General features: G+C 41.8%; 1 protein-coding gene across 2 annotated transcripts in view; it reads left to right on the top strand.

The window, feature by feature from the left end:
• The first annotated feature begins 5,128 nt into the window (after window positions 1-5,128).
• Window positions 5,129-20,824, top strand: part of LOC124286700 (lysosomal alpha-mannosidase-like) — a 38,479-nt gene continuing 22,783 nt past the window's right edge. The window contains exons 1-8 of one of the 2 annotated variants that reach the window (XM_046723116.1): window positions 5,129-5,238; window positions 16,233-16,675; window positions 17,090-17,207; window positions 17,716-17,892; window positions 18,284-18,477; window positions 19,199-19,307; window positions 19,481-19,557; window positions 20,575-20,628. In XM_046723116.1, the coding sequence (XP_046579072.1) occupies window position 5,238; window positions 16,233-16,675; window positions 17,090-17,207; window positions 17,716-17,892; window positions 18,284-18,477; window positions 19,199-19,307; window positions 19,481-19,557; window positions 20,575-20,628 (1,173 nt within the window). In that variant the 5' untranslated portion in view covers window positions 5,129-5,237. Of the gene's footprint in view, window positions 5,239-10,405; window positions 10,556-16,232; window positions 16,676-17,089; window positions 17,208-17,715; window positions 17,893-18,283; window positions 18,478-19,198; window positions 19,308-19,480; window positions 19,558-20,574; window positions 20,629-20,824 lie in introns of those variants that run through there. The other variant, XM_046723117.1, reaches the window with a different exon arrangement.

Here is a 20,824-nt window from a genome sequence, read left to right as displayed (position 1 = left end):
AACTTTCGAATCTTTTCTAAGTTTACTTGGGTTGAAAATATGAATATTTTCTTAGGTGGGGAGACTATATATTTTTAAGTTTTGGAATGTTTTCATTCCTTAGAAACTTCCGTATCATTCCGGATATCACCGGTATATATTTGAACTGTTTTATATGCTCATATTACCAGTGTTAAAACAAAAGGATCACAAAAACTATAGAGTTTTTTAACCGGCGACAACATTACCGCGAGCGAGCGATTCGAATGCGTGTAGTTTAGTCAATGACAAAGAATATGTAGAGACATTTTTGTTCGCTAAGAGCAACATAAATAGTTACTTAAGTGTTGTGTTGTTTCTACTTGTCGGTACTTCAGTTTCTTCATGTGTACCACATGAGATGTCATTGTTTTCAAATGTATTGTTTGCGCATTTTGAACATTCATGTGTACCCAGTTGAAGGCTGAAGAAGTATCAGTTTGTACATATACCTCCACTCCTTTTTCTGTTTCTACTACCTCATGTATAATTGAAGAATACAATGCTACATAAGGGATCACACATGCACATCTTACACACAATGTACATATGGACGTACACCCACGCACATATGCTCACACACGTTACACACATTATAACATTATGGTAGCCTTTCCACATTCAATAAAATCAAACACTTATTCAATATCATAAATAAATGTTGATAAGATTTCTTTGCAAACAATGTCAAAATATAACCATGATTAAATAGACTATTTTAGTGTGTGTGACATGTCACCAATAAAGAGAACAAATTGCAAGATAACGGGACACCCATCTTCATGTCACTCACTAAAATATGGGACCGTTATGTCTTGAGAACAATGGTCGAGAATACTTCCACGACTGCATTTTGTAGTGTATATGTCGTACAACATCACGGTATGTAAAGCAGAGCGCAACAATATCTTCAATGATCATATTATGTAATCGCAGCTAATAGTACTGGCTATTGTACAATTCTGCTTACATATGAATGGCTGCGAAATATCCAGGTAACGGGTGTTCGCTGGACAATAGTGACCCTGAAACGAAAAGAAGCGGAGAAAACCAAAAAACTCCTGCCAGTTCAATGTTTCCATTTGAAAACAAAACTACGAGTCCATTACAATATTCAGTGATATTTCTCAAGGAAAGATTAACTTTACTTTTAACATGGTTTAACGTAAATAAATGTCTTCAATATTGCCGACTGCTGACTTCTCAGTACTATAATATATATGTTCTGAGGGTCTATGGCGTAGATAAAACAAGTGTACAACGACTCTTCTTCATGCGAATACCACCAGCAAGCGAGAATCAGGCCCTTACACTCCTAACACATCTGTTTCGTCGCGTGTAACGCGTTGTACATGAGGTTTGTCGAAGCACATTAATCCAGAAACATGAACGTGAGGCAGCATTAATATTTGGTAAACACCAAGAAGGGAGAGTAGAACCACCATGTCAATGTAGCCTCAGAGGTATAGCAGTAAACAAAGATCTTGGCAAGCAGAAGATTTCTTTAATCGAAAACACGCTGTGTTGATCACAGATACTTAAAAAAATAACTTATTATCTCTGTTGGAACAATGCACATGTACATAGTTGTTTTGGCCACACGACGTGTTTCGTTCAGACTTGTAATCTTGTCTTTTGTCGGCCCCGACCTCATCAATCAAGTCAGTTGGCTTGAATCCCGTACTCTACTCAACGGACGAATGACATCAACAATTGTAGTCCTTTTTTTCTTGTATTTTCTAGAGCACATTTTCCGTTTCCAATAAACGTATATTACTATCTGTACTTTCAACGATATCATTCACATAAACTATAAATAGTAGTGGTCCTAAGACCTATGGGTTTAGATTCAGAGTTATAACCGTTTATGACAAATTTCTACGTTCTATTTATAATGCTAGGGTTACACTATGTTCTCGGCGGCCACGGCAGCCGTTTCGCCGAAACGGGGACAAAACGGGATGGACGTGAGACAACGTAGGGGGACTGAATGAGCAAACGTGACATTCCGTGGATGCCGTACCAGATTTTTAAACTGTTCAAAAATTTGCCACGGCAGTCACGGTTCTAAGGAGAAACCTAGTAGGCCGTAAGAAAACGGGGGGAACGCAACCAAACGTCACAGCACGTAATAGGCCGTAACAAAACTTGAAGACGGTCCGTACTGGGTCCGTAGTAGGTCCGTAGTGGGACGGGAGGCATGTGTATTCCCCGGCATCTCGCGGTCTTTTCAAGTTTTGTCACGTTCGGTCACGTTTGTTTTATCGTTTTGTCACGTTTGTTTCACCATTGCTGCCCGTTTTGTCCCGGTTTTCACGGTAAGCTATGTTGTATGGTAGCCGTTTCGTCCCGCTCTGTCAGGATGCATCCAGGCGTGTGACGGTTTACAGGGCCAGTGAGATACGGTACATTGCGTTCTCTGGCATCCCCTCTCTACAGCTGATGCTGGCCTTCTTACTGACACAAGAACTCAATGTATGCTCCCAGCAAACAAACACAAAATCTTCTTCATCTTGGGGGTTCATGCTGCTCTTGTCTCTCGGGATACAATGGCTGCTATTGCTTGGAAGTCCTTATTTTTATACAATTGGAACAAACGTGCTCAAAAGCTGACCGGCGTCCACGTTTCATCCGTAGAACATTTTGACAGAACGCGCCAAGCGTGTCAAAACCTTGATGAAAACGTGATAAACGTGAGGGAACGCATCAGAACGCGACAGGCCGGGAGGAAACGTAATGACATCCGTAGTGGACTGCGGGCCGAACCGTAGTGCGCCTTTGAGCTTCCGGGACTCAGCAGCCCGTTTATCACAACGGCCCATCACGAATGCCGTGATAGACCGAGCAAAACTTGACTCTGGAGTAATCAAAATGGCCAAAATCCCACGGCGCACTACGTTTCGGGGAAACGGGGTCGCCGTGGCCGCCGGGAACATAGTGTAACCCTAGCATAAGATAGATTTCAAACCATTAATTTTCAAAAGATTGCTGTGTAGACCGTATTTTTGTAGTTTATAAATGATTCCTTTATGCCATACTCAGTCAAACGCTTTGCTAACGTCGCACAAACAGCTCGTACTTCCTCCTCTTCGTCTACTGAACCATCTCGGAAGTTATAGAGGTACGTGAGCCGATTGCCTGTTGTATAACCAGGTATAATCCCCGTTGCAAGTTTGTCCAAGTGTAGTGGTACATGTATCTAGGGAAGTTAAACACATGTTTAAATACACATTTCTCAAAAATCTTACCTAAACACCTTGTAAGTGCTATTGGTCTCTAGTTTGAACAATCATGTTCATCACTTCTATTATGGAGAGAAATAACTGATGCTGATGTCCACAGTAAGGAGACGTATTGTTTCGAAGGGACATGCTAAACACTTTTGTCAATATCGGAGTTAGCGTAGTCGTTGTTACTTGAGTAATTTGTTTCCTATACCATCTGGACCTGTTGCTTTAGATGTGTTCAACAAGAATATCACCAACTCCTTCATACGTAATGTTGATTGATGTTTAAAGGATTACCCAATAAGTACAGATCAATTACTAGACGATCTGAATCGGGGTTTCTGACTTTTGATTGATCTGAGAAGAAATTGTTGAGCAGATTAGTAATGTCTTGTAGATCATCATACACTATATGTTTTTATTGAATTGATTGGAACGATGGACATTTTATTTTTAAATATAATTTGTAACTAAACGCCACCGTGTCTTGACTCCGTGCGTATTGTAAAATTCATAAAGGGTCCTTAGTTCGTTCAATGATAGTCTTGTATGGTATTTCTCTATTTAAAATATATATTTATATACACGTCAGATCCTCGGTGATGTTATTTACGTTTCCTGAACATACAGTATCCTAGTTGTTCTCATTTGTACCATCAATTCTCATTGATGCCATCAATATTTGATAAGGCGTAGTTATAGTTTTCCTTTTAACAGTATGATTATTACGTATCATGTTGCCGTCTGTCGAGGAAGATAGGACAGTGATCGCTACATGGGATCAAGAACTCCAGAGTCCCTAAGATCCGTAACACTTGATACCATGTGTTAGAGTTATTGGTTAGTTTGTGATAGCTTCTGTCATTATTTGTTTTAGGCCGTAGATAGATTGCAAATGCTCAACCTTCTAATTGGTTTCATGGAGTATATCAATATTAAAATCGCCAGTAACGTTAATGAATTCATCAAGATTAACTGCATTGCCTATTGCTTGACCTATTAGGTTCCAATAATGTGTGTTTTTATCAGCGGGGTAAAATGATCCAATTAAGTTATTTAGAGATTTGCATTTAACCTATATCCATGTCGCCTCAAGCTCCACAATGTCTAAATAAGTCATTATTGTTGCACAGAGGTTATCTGGTACATAGACTGCCACACCACCGCCACGAGTTTTCTGAAAGGTGGTTTAAAACCAGTGATGTCATTACTATCTATATCCGCATTTAGCCAAGTTTCCGTTATAAAAAGTACTTCACAAGAACCGAATTCTGCGTTTAAGATGTCAAGTTTGTCTTTAAAGCTACGAAGGTTTAGGTGGAAAAGCATTACATCTGTACGCCATTGTTGTCCCGGATTACAGTGGACATCTACACAACATGAGTTCTCGTAACCTCCGGGGCAGGTTTGGTTGGAAACAAAATACAAAACAAGTAAATATTTCGCTGAATATTGTGCATGAAGTCGAACAGCAAAAATAGCCACTGCATGTCAACATTGTGTTTAATCATCCGTCATCCGTAACACCAGATGAGAAAAATATAAAGAGGATCCCAATTGAGCATTTAAATGAAGGCAGACACTAACTAGCTGTGAAGAACTAGCATGTAGATGTATATTTCTTGACAAACACACACAAAAAAATATTCACTCAAAACAAGGGAAAAGAAAGAAAGGAAAGTAAATGCATGAAATATATGAAATTCGAGAATAACAATCAAACCTTCGAAATCAAGATGCCCGCATTAGAAATATATCTATGCCAGTAACGCATACATATTTTATTCAAATGAAAGTTCAAACATAGAAAAAAGTTAATACAATAATGTGCTTAGGGCGCATAAATACGCATTGATAACGTATTAAGAGCATTCGATTGCGTTACACGCTCCAAGCGACATGCACGGACTGCACGCTTTCCACCTTTGGGTTCAGAACAGTGGTGTGTCATGTTGCACATTCGGATGCCATGCTCGCTGAGATATTCCAGAAAGTGAGTACATTTATATATGTACACTGTATTCCATGAAGGCTTATATTAACGCCGAATGTTTAACAATAATACGATAAAGGTTGGTCAAAAACACAAATGTGCGCGATGTTTAACCACGTGACCTTTGTTTACAAACAAGCAGTGCTGTTTCCATTTACAGTCCGTTTGACTTCATTTGAGACCGATGACTTGCTCACTAACACAAAATCTAATAAATGCAACAAAATCAAACTTTGCACAGTCACATGAAATCGACAGACCAACTCTGATGATTTGTCTCATAATTTTGGACACCCGAATAACAAAGTTGTTAAACAAACGATCATTATTTGGTTGTCACTTTTCGCTATTTTTTACGAGGGGTGACCACTTGCTGGTAGAACAGCCAGGTGATCAATAAGCATGTGCAGTGAAATTTCAATTTCACACGTTCAACTCGCACACCTGGCTGTTCTACCAGCAAGTGGTCCTCCCTCGTAAGAAACAGCGAAAAGTGACAACAAAATAATGATCAAACGGATATGTGATATTTGGGATTACACTTTCTTTGTAAAGTACAGATTCTAGTACTTTTTTGGGTTGAGTCCTATCCTGGATTCGAACCCACACCCTCAGAGTCAGGCACCTAATTGCCAGCACACAAAGTCAGACGCCAAGACCGCTCAGCCACCGCGGCTTCCACAAAAATGGAAGTCGGACAACTGGTAGTCTAGACTGCGGACTTTGTGTACCCCTCTGACTAGTGTTAATTGGTACGGCTCCCACGGCCGAAGGCTATGAAATACACAATGCCATATTAGAAAGTATTCAAATGCAACATATGTTATATTTGGGATTACACTTTCTGTGTAAAGTACAGATTCTAGTACTTTTTTTAGGTTGAGTCCCATCCGGGACTCGAACCCACACCCTCAGAGTCAGGCACCTAATGATCGTTTGTTAAACAACTTTGTTATTCGGGTGTCCAAAATTATGAGACAAATCATCAGAGTTGGTCTGTCGATTTCATGTGACTGTACAGAGTCTGATTTTGTTGCATTTATTAGATTTTGTGTGTCAGAGTGTGTCTCAAATGATTTCAAACGGACTATACGTCCGTGTGTCTGTAGACGCAGAACATGCAGATGAAGATGAAATATTCGATAGAAATATAAGAAAAGAATGGAAAACCCTCCGGATCTATCGAATAGTGCTTTAAAGGAAAACTGACTGATGTAAGAAACACAAAACCCAGGGAGTGTGCTCTTAACTGGGAGTGGACATGAAACAAATATTATAATTGGACTCTTGTGCACAAATAGTTGCGAAGCGATCAAGGACATTAGATTTAGAAAAAAAACCCATTGCGTTAAATATATAGTTTAAATGGTTATAGATTAGATACGGTCTCCAGACCATGTAAATTGATAATGCACTTTGGAATATTCTTGAAATCATTCATGTAATATATACGTAATATCTGTGGCGCGTCTGTTTGGACCAACAGTAACCTTCACAAAAGTGTTAGGTGCACTTTGGCACACTTCAGTTTATTGACCATGTATATCAATGCTGGGCGCAGTTAGGTATAAATAAACCAAGTGAAAAGATTGACATGTAGCTATCTATCTGTACTAAAACTTGTAAAGCGCTGATATCGAGGAACATGCTGCTCAAAAGCTCTGTTGTGTCTGAGAAAAAGAATTTCACTGATCAAAAAAATGAAGTTGAAAAAGTGTGTCTTTAAGTTTTGATTTGAATCCAGTAAGAGTGTTTTGGGATTTTACATGGATTAGCAGTTCATTTCACAAGCCTGGTCCGGCATATCCAAAGGCTCTTTCGCCAAAGGTCTGTGTGGGTGATGTTGGTACTTGTTGTTGGAGCCCCTCTTTGGATCTGAGTGAGCGACGTGGCTGGTATCTGTGAATAAGACTGGACAGGTAGGGCGGTGCTGATCCACCCAGGCACTAGAACACCAGTACCCGTATCTTATACTGAATACGGTACTTCACTGGTAACCAGTGGCCCATGGGGGTGTTGCAGGACGGGTGTTATGTCGCCATACTTCCTATTTTTGCTAACAAACCCTGTATGTTTCTCATAGATAAATGCCACATCAGCATCAATTGGTATTTCTTGAACGACGGATAATACAATCGGAGTTGAGCATAAAGAACAATGCATTCTCAACTTACCACGAGTCTGTGTGATTTGCATACACATACATATATACATGTATACATACATACATACACAGTCCCACATCCATACAAATGTATATATTAATGTGACAATGATTGTTCACGTGAACAATTCTATTGACATCATTGTGAGTAGTGTCCTGGTGTTAAATGGTGGTGACGACACACGTCTTTAACTTGAAAGTTTCACTAGAGATTGTATTAACTTGAGTTGTTGAATTAGTAGACTACACTTATGACCGGACGCTGGGATAGCCTACTGGTTAAAGCGTTCGCTCGTCGCGCCGAAGAACCGGGTTCGATTCCCAGCATGGATGCAATGTGTGAAGCACGTTTCTAGTATCCCCCGCCGTGATATTGCTCTAATATTGCTAAAAGCGGCGTAAAATTAACCTCACTCCCCAACACTTGTGACAGTCATATCAGCCTGCATAAGGGCGGGATCTACACACAGATAAATCCTCAATTTGTAATCTAGTTTGGTCATGGACTTACTGTACATATGTGTTAGTAGCAATATTTCCTCAGCTTAAAATCCTTAAGTTTCACTAGGATCAGACCCCCAGGCCCCCAGGTTGACTCGGTGTTCTTTAGCTGGACAAGTACCCTGGACTGTTCAGCGTGGATCGGTCTGGTTTTGGTAAGGTCTTCATTTATGAAGACTATTGGAGAGTTAGATTGTGCAGTCTTCAGCTTTAACCTATTAGCTAACAAGCGCCTCTTACTACGATGGCTAACAAACATAACAATGATGGGTCTATGATGTGTCTGAGGTGCTGGAGGAAATCGTGGAACTCGGAGACCGGCATCTCATCAGTATCCTTACCTGATGCCCCTGGAACACGCGCGCCGAGTACTGTCAATAAGAGTCTATCAACAGAAACAGTTCCTGTTTCAAAGAGGCAGTGATCAAACCTCTTCTTAAGAAACAGGACTTAGACATGTCTACCCTCAGTAACTACAGACCTGTGTCCCACCTATCATTCCTTTCTAAAGTGCTTGAAAGGTTTGTGAAGTGTAGACTCTCCTTACATCTTGACAGATTTGGTTTACCGGATAAGAATCAGTCTGCATATAGACCAGAACATAGAGCTGAAACAGATTTGTTGACATCTGTGGATGGTGGTTGTGTTGGCTTGTTGGTATCGTCAGATCTCTCAGCGGCATTTGATACCATTGATCATGAACAACTCTCAGCAACACTGAGGGAGTCGATAAGTATTGAAGGAACTGTGCTGAAATTGTTTATTTCATACCTTTCTGGTCGAATCCAGTCAGTTTGTATCGGTGATTCAGATTCTGAAACTACTGTCTTAAAGTATGGTGTTCCCCAATGATCTGTGCGGGGACCCATCCTATTTACACTGTACACTTCTGATCTGGGCGCATCCCGTTCAACCTCTAGTGTAAATCATCATATGTACGCAGATGATACACAGTTACTCAAGGTTTTCTACCCCTAAAATGCATGCCACTGATAGCATCAAGTCCTGAATGACTATACACAAGCTGAAACGTAACGACAGCAAAACGGAGTCTCTTCTTGCAGGAACTCTGCCAAAACGGTTGGCTGCTGGTGTGAAGACTGTTCGAGTAGGAAACTCTGAGATTACAGTTTCAGAATGTGCCAAGAACCTTGGTTTTGTTTTCGACAATAATCTATCAATGGATGACCACATATCTAAATTCTGTTACACTTGTTATTTTCATCTCAGGAATGCTGGTTCCATTAGAGATCTTCTCCTTGCTGATACGTCACATACGCTAGCAAGAACACTTGTATTCACAAGACTTGCCTATGCAATAGCTTGCTGAGAAATTTAACCCAGAAACAGTTTGCCAAACTCCAACGTGTCCAAAACACTACAGCACGGATCGTGACCCGAACTAAGAAGTGTGCACATGACCTCCCTATACTGGCTCCTAGTCCAAGCGCGTGTCCAATACAATATTCTTACCGTGACATATAAGTGTGCCAATCAACCTGACCCTGCCTATCTGACAGAATTCATTAAGAAATATGAACCTTCTCGGACACAAAGATCAGCTGATCAGTTACGTCTTAAACTGCTCAAAACCAGCCTCAAAAAGTATGGACAGAGATTATTAGCTTACATGGCCCAGACTCTGTGGAACGATCTTCCCTTGGGAATATAGAAATTCCAATCACTGACAATCTTTAAAAGCTACCTAAAGACATATCTCTTCCAAAAGTCCTGTAAAGATTATATTACCAGTGAAAATATAGCATCTCTACTGCAGTGTATTTTAATTTTGTGAGACCCGTGAAGGTCCGGGTTAGAATATTGATCTTCAGTAACCCATGCTTGTCGTAAGAGGCGACAAACGGGATCGGGTGGTCAGGCTCGCTGACTTGGTTGACACATGTCATCGGTTCCCAACTGTGCAGATCGATGCTCATGTTGCTTGTCACTGGATTGTCTGGTCCAGACTCGATTATTCACAGACCGCCGCCATATAGCTGGAATATTGCTGAGTGCGGCGTAAACCTGAACTCACTCACTCACTAATTTTGTGTAGCGCTATGAGCAGGCGCTAAGTGCCTGGAGGTTTTGGCGCATTACAAATCTGCTGTATTATTATTATGCTTATTACTGTTCCGTCCTACATAAATAATACATGCTGCTGCATGTTACTCATTTTCATGTCTTGAACAAGGTGCTTGAACATCAATAAATGTAATATGAATACTTGTATTTATTGTGAAACGAAATATAACATGTGCCAGTTATTGTGTTCAATTTGTGTGACAATACATGTATTTCAGACATTAAAACAAAATCATATAAACCTTCCTTTGCCAGATGGTTTAAGATAAGCTATTAATCCTTGTAATGTATGTATATGGGATATGTACATGAGTATCACAGTAACCAACACTCCCATGTAACTGTGGGATACCTGGCACAGATCGATATGTGCAACAATAAAGCTTAACTACCAAGCATTGTCTGCAGGCAGTGTCACGGTTGGTTTATTCAGGACGGGAAGCTTTTCCGCGTTCATCGCTCACTTTGCACAACATACCTGCACAGTCCTACATACGGGTAACATCTGAATGTCCCGAGTCCGCTTGTGGGCTATATGACCCTCTATCCCGGCGACATATACCGCAGGTAGGACTAAAAGTATACTCTCAACATGTCAGGCTTTGTCTGTGTGTTGTGTTCAGATGTTTCGAGCTTGTATGATATATATGCATTATTTTCTGTACTGGGATACCCGCTAGACCGGAAACACAGCCTATGGAACCACCATTCCGGATTAGCGGGTTTTCCTGTTGACATTTAAGACAAGTGTTATCAAGTCAGTATGTTGTAAATTGTGATTTGGTATGACAGTTTCTACGGTGAGCTTGTATACTGAGGCGATATTTACACGCCAATGGCGGTGTAGATAAAAACCTATATATTATTTACATAAGAGACTTTGTAACTTGGTTTTGTTGATGAGTAAAATGCTAGTTTGGTGCATGGCAAGGGGTGTATTACATTTACGATATATCAAAACTCATATTTTATTTCCTGTACTATATGATTTCTAACCGTACATTATATAGTTATCACACAGCGTCGCCCATTAAGCTTATCAGGTCACGTTGACAACGAACACACCACGACATTGATAAACACCGGTAATAAAGGAGAGCAAATTTAGATCATAAACCAGTCGGGAAGCAAACATAGCCTTAATCGATAAGGTAAATATTTGAACTGAGTGTCATTCGCTTGACCTGGATATATGGGTATATAGGGTTACCTTGTTTGTTACTTATATGTGTATAGGCCGGTGGGGCGTTGACCGCACCCTTGCCCATACCGCGCCCTTGCCCATACCGCGCCCTTGCCTATACCGCGCCCTAAATGCTGTAGACGTGATGTTACAGGTGTAACGCACTCCGTTTTGTCAAGGTTTGATTCAATAACAAGTAATTTGTGAGAGGACGTAAAATCTAAACGTAGCGCTTTACAAAGTGTGGGGATCAATTATTGATCTTGTATGCAGAACACCTTGACGAAGGATGTTGATCGATCGCAGTTGTTGTGCCTTGGTGGGTAGATTTCACAGCAGCAAGCGGCAAACCTGTAAAACTGTTACCCTTTGAATAGGCGGACCCAGAGGGGGTGGGGGTGCAGGGGTGCGCAATCCCCCTTTTGCCCTGAAGTTTATTAAAAGACCAAGTCTCGTGAAAATGAAGTGTGCACACCCCTTCCCCTCCACCCCTTTCTAAAAATAAGCTGTATCGGTCCCTGCTTTGGGATCGTATACTGGGGAAATACTAGAATGAAATAGGTCAGGTGATTTGAAACAATGATGGCGCTGTTAGCGGCTGTTGGTTCAGGACTGACCATCAAGAACCTCGACAATTTACTGGGAACATACCTCATAGCTCAGGTAAGAAGTCATGGTTACGATATATGAGACCGGACTGATGTTGAGAGATAGCTTAGAAAGGCCATAGTTTGACTGCAGTATCAGGTCCGTCCACGCATGTCTCCGTGTTGGTTTGTAGAAGTTTGTACACCATGACTCTTGTCAATGCATTATTGCCTATCGTTATTTACAATCACATAATGAATCACCTCTCTGTCATCACCCGTTCACAGGTCACTCTGCTGCAGTAACTATTATAATTGACACCGCTGTGTGATAGACATAGTTATCTTCCATGTGCACTGAAACCAGTTGTCCTAAAATAGCATTAATCGCTGTCTGTGATAACATCAAAGTCAAGTAAACCTTTAAGAGACCGATTAAAATTCTAAAAACAAGATACTGACTTACATATACTTTTCTGAAGTATATAAACCGGTTGTATATCACTGCTATAGTTACTCTATCATCTTTCTTACCCTCTGATCAGGACGGCCGACAGATTCTTTCATGTCTGCACGCGCACGACCCGTGGATCTGTTAAGGCGACTTGCAATGTTCCACGCGTCTGATGTTTTCACTTGTATATTGCCTCGAACTTTTGTCAACCACTGCGGTAATGAGAGAGTTGGCCACGAGGACCCGTATATAACATGAGCGACCACCGGCAAGCTAAATGTCAAATCCAACAACTTGTTCCACGTACGATGATGCAGAGCTCAGAGAATATGTTAAAGTATCTCGTGCAGCTCGAAACAAAATGGCCCTAGTGTAGACCAGAGGGATATAATTTAAACGATATTTCCTCCGATGATTTTCATGATAAATAAGGTAAGCATTGCATTCTTGACAACAGTAATCGCTGCGGTTACAAACATGCTTATTTCGTTTTATGACAAAGCAGGTTTAAACATGTGCCGTATGTCAATATAGCTGAACACCATAACGAATGGAACTGGTTCATTGCACATTTTCGCAAGGCTGAAATTATTGATCTTGACTGCATAACAAATAGCAAACACTTTCGATTTTAGAAAGTGGTCATATGTAACGCATGTTATATCTGGGATTACACTTTCTCAATAAAGTACAGATTCAAGTACTTTTGTTGGGTTGAGTCCCATCCGATCCCACCTAATCGCCAGCACAGTTGTCCGACTTCCATTTATACGGAAGTCGCGATGGCTGAGTGGGTTAGACTGCTGTTTTGTGTGCTGGCGATTAGGTGTCTGACTCTGAAGGTGTGGGTTCGAATCCCGCATGGGACTCCACCCAACAAAAGCACTAGAATCTGTACTTTACTGAGAAAGTGTAATCCCAAATATAACGTGAGTTAGCTCCGATCGGTATGTACTACAAATATCACTCATCTTGCTAGAACAGATCGCAAACCCTATTAAGTGTTTATTGAAATATATAGAAATGTTTTCACAAACAGCGTATGGGCACTTGGAGGGATGTGGTGGAACGATACTGTGTATAAAATAACTCTTTAGCGCGGTAATAACAACCTCATGATCTGGGTCCCGATCCGCAAAGTATTCGTAACGTTACGATCTGTCGTAACTCTATAGTTTATTATAGGCTTGCGAATGCCGCAGCGCTACGAACGTTTTGTTGATCGGGAACCAGGTCGGTAGAAAAATACCACGGAAGAAGAGATTTCAATTTAACGGCAATACTGAATCGGGGTTATAGTGTCTCAAGATATACCACTTTGTTGGCCGGGGGTTATAATGTCTAATGGCATCCTGATTTGTTAGCCGGGGTTATAATGTCTGAAGGCATCCTGAGCCGTGGTAATAATGTCTGAAGTCATCCTGAGCCGGGGTTATAATGTCTGAAGGCATACTAAGCCGGGGTTATAATGTCTGAAGGCATCCTGAGCTGGGGTTATAATGTCTGAAGGCATCCTGAGCCGGGGTTATAATGTCTGAAGGCATAACTAAGCCGGGGTTATAATGTCTGAAGGCATCCTGAGCCGGGGTTATAATGTCTGAAGGCATCCTGAGCCGGGGTTATAATGTCTGAAGGCATCCTGAGCCGGGGTTATAATGTCTGAAGGCATACTGAGCCGGGGTTATAATGTCTGAAGGCATCCTGAGCCGTGGTTATATAATGTCTGAAGGCATCCTTTTGAGCCGGGGTTATAATGTCTGAAGGCATACTGAGCCGGGTTATAATGTCTGAAAGGCATCCTGAGTCTGAAGGCGGGGTTATAATGTCTGAAGGCATCCTGAGCCGGGGTTATAATGTCTGAAGGCATACTGAGCCGGGGTTATAATACTAATGTCTGAAGGCATCCTGAGCCGTGGGGGTTATAATGTCTGAAGGCATCCTGAGCCGGGGTCTATAATGTCTGAAGGCATACTGAGCCGGGGTTATAATGTCTGAAGGCATACTTGTTGCCGGGGGTTATAATGTCTGAAGGCATACTTATAATGTCTGAGCCGGGGTTATAATGTCTGAAGGCATACTGAGCCGGGGTTATAATGTCTGAAGGCATACTGATACTAAGCCGGGTTTGTCTGAAGCCGGGTTATAATGTCTGAAGGCATACTGAGCCGGGGTTATAATGTCTGAAGGCATACTAAGGGGGTTATAATGTCTGAAGGCATACTGATTTCTTGACTAGGGTTATATATGTCTGAAGGCATCCTGAGGCATCCTTAGCCGGGGTTATAATTTGTTAGCCGTGGTTGACTAGAGCCGTTATAATGTCTGAAGGCATCCTGATTTGTTAGCCGTGGTTATAATGTCTGAAGGCATCCTGAGCCTAGGGTTATAATGTCTGAAGGCATCCTGAGTTGACTAGGGGTTATAATGTCTGAAGGCATCCTGATTTGTTGACTAGGGTTATAATGTCTGAAGGCATCCTGATTTGTCTGAAGGCATCCTGAGCCGGGGTTATAATGTCTGTTCCTGAGCCGGTTATAATGTCTGAAGGCATCCTGATTTGTTAGGCTAGGGTTATAATGTCTGAAGGCATCCTGATTTGTTGACTAGCCGTGGTTATAATGTCTGAAGGCATCCTGATTTGTTAGGGGTTATAATGTCTGAAGGCATCTGATTTTTCTGAGCTGGGGTTATAATGTCTGAAGGCATCCTGATTTGTTGACTAGGGTTATAATGTCTGAAGGCATCCTGATTTGTTAGCCGTGGTTATAATGTCTGAAGGCATCCTGAGCCGGGGTTATAATGTCTGAAGGCATCCTTGTTGACTAGGGTTATAATGTCTGAAGGCATCCTGATTTGTTGACTAGGGTTATAATGTCTGAAGGCATCCTGATTTGTTGACTAGGGTTATAATGTCTGAAGGCATCCTGATTTTTTGACTAGGGTTATAATGTCTGAAGGCATCCTGATTTGTTGACTAGGGTTATAATGTCTGAAGGCATCCTGATTCGTTAGTCGTGGTTATAATGTCTGTCCTGAGCCGTGGTTATAATAATGAAAGGCATCCTGAGCCGTGGTTATAATGTCTAGGTTGATAATGTCTGAAGGCATCCTGAGCCGTGGGTTATAATGTCTGAAGGCATCCTGATTTTTAGCCGGGTTATAATGTCTGAAGGCATCCTGATTATAATGTTAAGGCATGGTTTATAATGTCTGAAGGCATCCTGATTCGTTAGCTGATAATGTCTGAAGGCATCCTGGCATACTAGCCGGGGTTATAATGTCTGAAGGCATCCTGATTTGTTAGCCTGAAGGCATACTAAGGTTATAATGTCTGAAGGCATCCTGATTGGTTATAATGTCTGAAGGCATCCTGATTTGTTGACTAGGGTTATAATGTCTGAAGGTATCCTGACTGGTTGGCCGGGGTTATAATGTCTGAAGGCATACTCAGCCGGGGTTACAATGTCTGAAGGCATGAGGATTTATTGGCCGGGATTATAATGTATGAAGGCATGAGGATTTATTGGCCGGGATTATAATGTCTGTAGGTATCCTGAGCCGGGGTTATAATGTTTGAAGGCATCCTGAGCCGGGATTATAATGTCTGAAGACATCCTGAGCCGGGGTTATAATGTTTGTAGGTATGCTGAGCAGGGATTATAATGACTGTAGGTATCCTGATTTGTTGGCCGGGGTTATAATCTCTGTAGGTATCCTGAGCCGGGGTTATAAATTCTGTAGGTATCCTGACTTGTTGGCCGGGGTTATAATGTCTGTAGGTATCCTGACTTGTTGGCCGGGGTTATAATGTCTGTAGGTATCCTGACTTGTTGGCCGGGGTTATAATGTCTGTAGGTATCCTGACTTGTTGGCCGGGGTTATAATGTCTGTAGGTTGGCTTATAATGTATTTCTGTGCTTTTGCTTTATTACTGATACTACTACTACTACTACTACTACTACTACTACTACTACTACTACTACTACTACTACTACTACTACCACTACTATGTTACCACAGTGATGGGAGTCCTGAGGCTGGTGTGCTACCGCAGACGGAAATGTCTACATATGATTGTCATACTGGTCCCCGTGTCGCTGCTCATATCCTACATCTACTTTGGTAGCAACAGCTACACCCCAATACAACATCTACAGCAACAGGCATTAAGAGGAGCCGGTCTGGGGGTCGACTCGGTGATCACTGGGGAGAAGAGAGCGAGGGCCCGGCCAGGCCATGTCTTAGTGGCAGGACATGATGAGATGGTAGAAAACATCCCTCGACAACCGGTTCAACACGACATGCAGTACAAACTGAGGATGTACGAAGTGAAAAAAGGAATGGAAGTGCAGAAAGAGGAAGAGAAACCCTCCCCCAAACGTCCAGAATCACGAGAGGGTATACGGAACGCGAGCGAGGGTCCTCGTCACCCCCCACAGCTGTCCGGCACGTGTGACAGTACGGTGAGTGACGGCAGACTTACATCCACATATATCGGTGGTATATAACTACTATGTGACACGACACTAGTTAAGCTAGCAATTCACAATGCTTTATGGCCATCTGTTCAGTTTGTAAATCGAAACAATAATGATTTACATGGACCATGTCATGTACGCTGAAGTCACGTGGTAACAAGATTTGTCACAACATTGATAATTTGAATACGCATTGCCGGTTAGGACAGATTATATAATGAAACTGTATCCGACATCGATTTATCTACTGATACCTTAACATGCCATATGTGTAGCTGCTGAGACACAACAAGATACAACGTACTTTGTAAATGATATGTGATTGGGAATCTATCAGAGCTACTCTTCCAAGATTTGGTCTTCAATCAGCCTAACTCTAGCTGCATATTCTATGCGCAGAAATGTAACCCGACGAAGGACGGCATGCTAAATATCCACATCGTCGCCCACTCCCACGACGACGTCGGCTGGAAAAAGACGTACATGCAGTATTACAACGGGAAGTCTGGTGACTTTGGTATGTGCATCCTGATACGTCGGTTGATGTCAGTCCTACAGATGATGATGAAAGAGCTCATGATGCATCTCTTGTATCACGACATGGCAAATGATCAGAAGTATCAAGTGAACGGTTGTTTCTTGCCGAGGTTTGGATGTCGCAAGTCCCAAATATACTTCCTCGTGTTATTCAAGCATTTAATCTATATCCATAAGACAGGTTTTAATGCGACGAATAATGCAGTTACTTATGAAATAGGATCAAGTGTAGAGCTGGAGTTGGACAGGTTTCTATTAAAGTATATTCTTTATACCAAATACTGAGTTGAAACATTATAAACTGCCATAAAATACTTTGCTGTAAGGAATTCTGTGCGGATCGGTTTTATTGTATGACACTTCAGCACTGATGTACACGAAAGCATTGCCAATAACCATCCAGCTTGGATATGTAAAAACACTACACTGAGACACCCAGAAATAATTGGTAAGATGAGTGTCTGCTGTAATTCTGGCGTACCTTCCAGAGGAGACCCAATATCACGGCGGAGAGTGTACTCGCTGTATCCTCAACTCTGTTATCCCCGAGCTGCTGAAAAACCCAAGTCGCCGCTTCATCTTTGTGGAGATGGCGTTCTTCTCTCTGTGGTTCCACGAGCAGGACAAGCACAGGCAGGAGGAGGTCAGGAAGCTCATCAGGGAACGTAAGCACTACTGGCCTTGCGCCATCGTTTTACATATAACAGCATACAGCAGCCACATGCATGCATTGTTTCTGGCACTTGTACATGGGCCGTCAAAAGGTGTATGCCGGTACAATATAGTTTCCCAGCTGGCTGAACTTGAATGAGACGAAAAGTGGATTACATGGCCAGGTTTGTTGACGTAATGGATTGGTGTCATAGTAATCCCTTGGCTTGAAGCGCTGTTCATAGTTATGTTCTGTTTTCTGCTTAACGGATTCGAAGAAGGTTTTGCCAACAGTGGGTAATTGGGTAGTTCGAGTTCAAGCCAAATAAGAATTGCTTCTGTCTATGCTTGCACGCTTTCACCTGTGTCATCAACAATACTATGTTTATATGTTTGTTACATCAGGAAGATTGGAGCTGATAATAGGTGGATGGTGCATGAGCGACTCCGCCACGACGTACTACGACGACGTCATCGACCAACACACCCATGGGTTTCAGTGGATAGAACGGCAGTTCGGCGAGTGTGCTATGCCGAAAAGTGCGTGGCATGTAGACCAGTTTGGCCACTCGAGGGAACACTCGGCATTATTTGCACAGGTAACCGTAGAATCAGATCATAACCCGAGGAAATTATCGACATTTACATTTCATCTTTCCAATCTACAAGAGTCATCTCTTTCCCTATTGTCCTCATATCACATCGCCCATGACATCCAATATATGAAATGGTGTATTTGCTATACCACGGCTTATTCTCTGAACATATATCATTTTGATAGAAGCAAACGACTAGACTTATTGAAATGAATCCTCCGTGAGATAGGAGATTCAGAACATGAACCCTTTATCAATCTGGACTTGAAACATTCAGATGTATAGGAAGTCAGTAAAAGGTTGGTGGAAGGCAATATGATACGGGACTGTGAGAAAGACTAAATGTGTTTACCGTTAACAGAAATATATTCACGTGACAGTATATTCATTTCCACCGATACATACAGTGGGAGAGAACTAATTGAAACAAAGGATTGTTTTACAGAGATACCTGTCTTCAGATATTGAGTTCTCACCTCATTACATAAATATTATAAAGGTAGAATTACGTTTGCAAATATGAGTATATTCATGAAAACTGTCACAAAAGTGATAAAGTTGTAACACAGGTGACTTTAATATCTTTCGACTATCTCTTGGCTGTGTGGCCTGAAATAGACATGATTGCACGGTAAGCTAGTGAGAAGACAGCACGTAAATAATGTAGTAATAATGTAATCTCTGTAGCAGACAGCCGACATTGTCATGATCATGTCCTTCACAGTTTGGCTTTGATGGCCTGCTGGTGGGGAGGATCGACGTCTGGGACCACGCCCGGAGAACAAGCACACAGAACATGGAGACCATATGGAAGACAAGTCCTGATAACCTCGGTTGGTTAGCTTTTATACTGTGTAATGTGACACTTCAGCTTATTCTCATGTCAGAGGCCCGTGCGGCAAACACTTCCTGTAGTGAAACTGACACTTTTATTGACGAATGTGTGACAGAATACAATATAACTGCATACCTGTGTTCATGAGTGTGTGTCTCGGTTTGTGTCCAGGTGACAAGACGGACCTCTTCACCAGCGTCCTGTACGACGGCTACTTCAGCCCCGGCTCCTACTACGGTATAATGGATGTACGTACTGCAACGTGCATTCTTGACAGATATATTAGACCAGCTAGTTAGTTGAATACGCTGCTATGTGAATGTTATGTGAACAATTATAATCGATTCGGTTGTTCTCTGTGGGAGTATGGGGCGGTGGGGTAGTCAAGTGGTTAAAGCGTTGGCTCGTCACGCCGAAGACCCGGGTTCGATTCCCCACATGGGTACAATGTGTGAAGCCCATTTCTGGTGTCCCCCGCCGTGATATAGCTGGAATATTGCTTAAAGCAGCGTAAAACTCACTCACTCACTCACTCTACGGGAGTATCGTTTCAATGTCGGTGCGATATTGCTTACACCGCTGATGGAATACTGAGAATGACACCAATTCGTTGCTACCACCATTGCCACTGAACTTTGGTGCTGTCGTCATAACTATCAACTACTACCACCTCTACAACTACAACCTCAGAAACACTATGTACAATTACCACTACAGTTGCACCCACTACTACTACTACTACTACTACTACTACTACTACTACTACTACTACAGTCGCGTCCACAAAACATGCCAAGAGCTACAGCTGCTTCTACTACTTCTTCTTGTACAAATACAACACCTACCGCCACTACAGCTTTGGCTACCACTACACGTAATACTGCAGTAACCACTACTACTACTACAACTGCTACTGTTAGTTCTACAACTCCAACTAAACTTACGTTACTTCTACGTAACTGCTGAAATCGCCTCAATTAGCTGTACATAGTTGTGCATAAAACCAATGATAAACACGGATAATAGCCCCGTCCGATTATTTGATTTTCGTTAAGGAGGAGAGAACACCATATGTTTAACGTCAAACCGTTAAAAAGAATTGAGGAGCATCGTTCATAACTTCTAAAGGTTTTCGTGTGAATTTTCTCTCCGTCACCATCAACTCCAAAGAAATAACTGGTTCCTTGTGAATACATCACTGTTGCTTCTGATGGGATGATGGTGTTTAACTGTGGATTGCATGACATTATTGTTTCCCATTGCAGGACAGACGAAAGGACAAGACGGCTGAGGAATTTGTTAAGATGGCATCAAAGCGGGTATGTGAACTCATAATTATTAACGAATTACGGGTGCACTGAAACCCAGGAGGTCGACAGTTTGGAAGGTGACTATACCACGGATTCTTTTAACATCTCTGGATCAGTTTATGTTGATCTCTTAATCGTGCTATCTGGACTGGATTACTCCCAGTCATGGTTATATAGGAGCATCAAACCCTATAGAAATGCTGTG

Source organism: Haliotis rubra, unplaced genomic scaffold (assembly GCF_003918875.1).
Source record: "Haliotis rubra isolate DU_JTF1 unplaced genomic scaffold, ASM391887v1 Scf39, whole genome shotgun sequence".
In the NCBI taxonomy this organism is placed as follows: domain Eukaryota; kingdom Metazoa; phylum Mollusca; class Gastropoda; order Lepetellida; family Haliotidae; genus Haliotis; species Haliotis rubra.
This window is presented reverse-complemented; position numbering and strand designations above follow the sequence as displayed.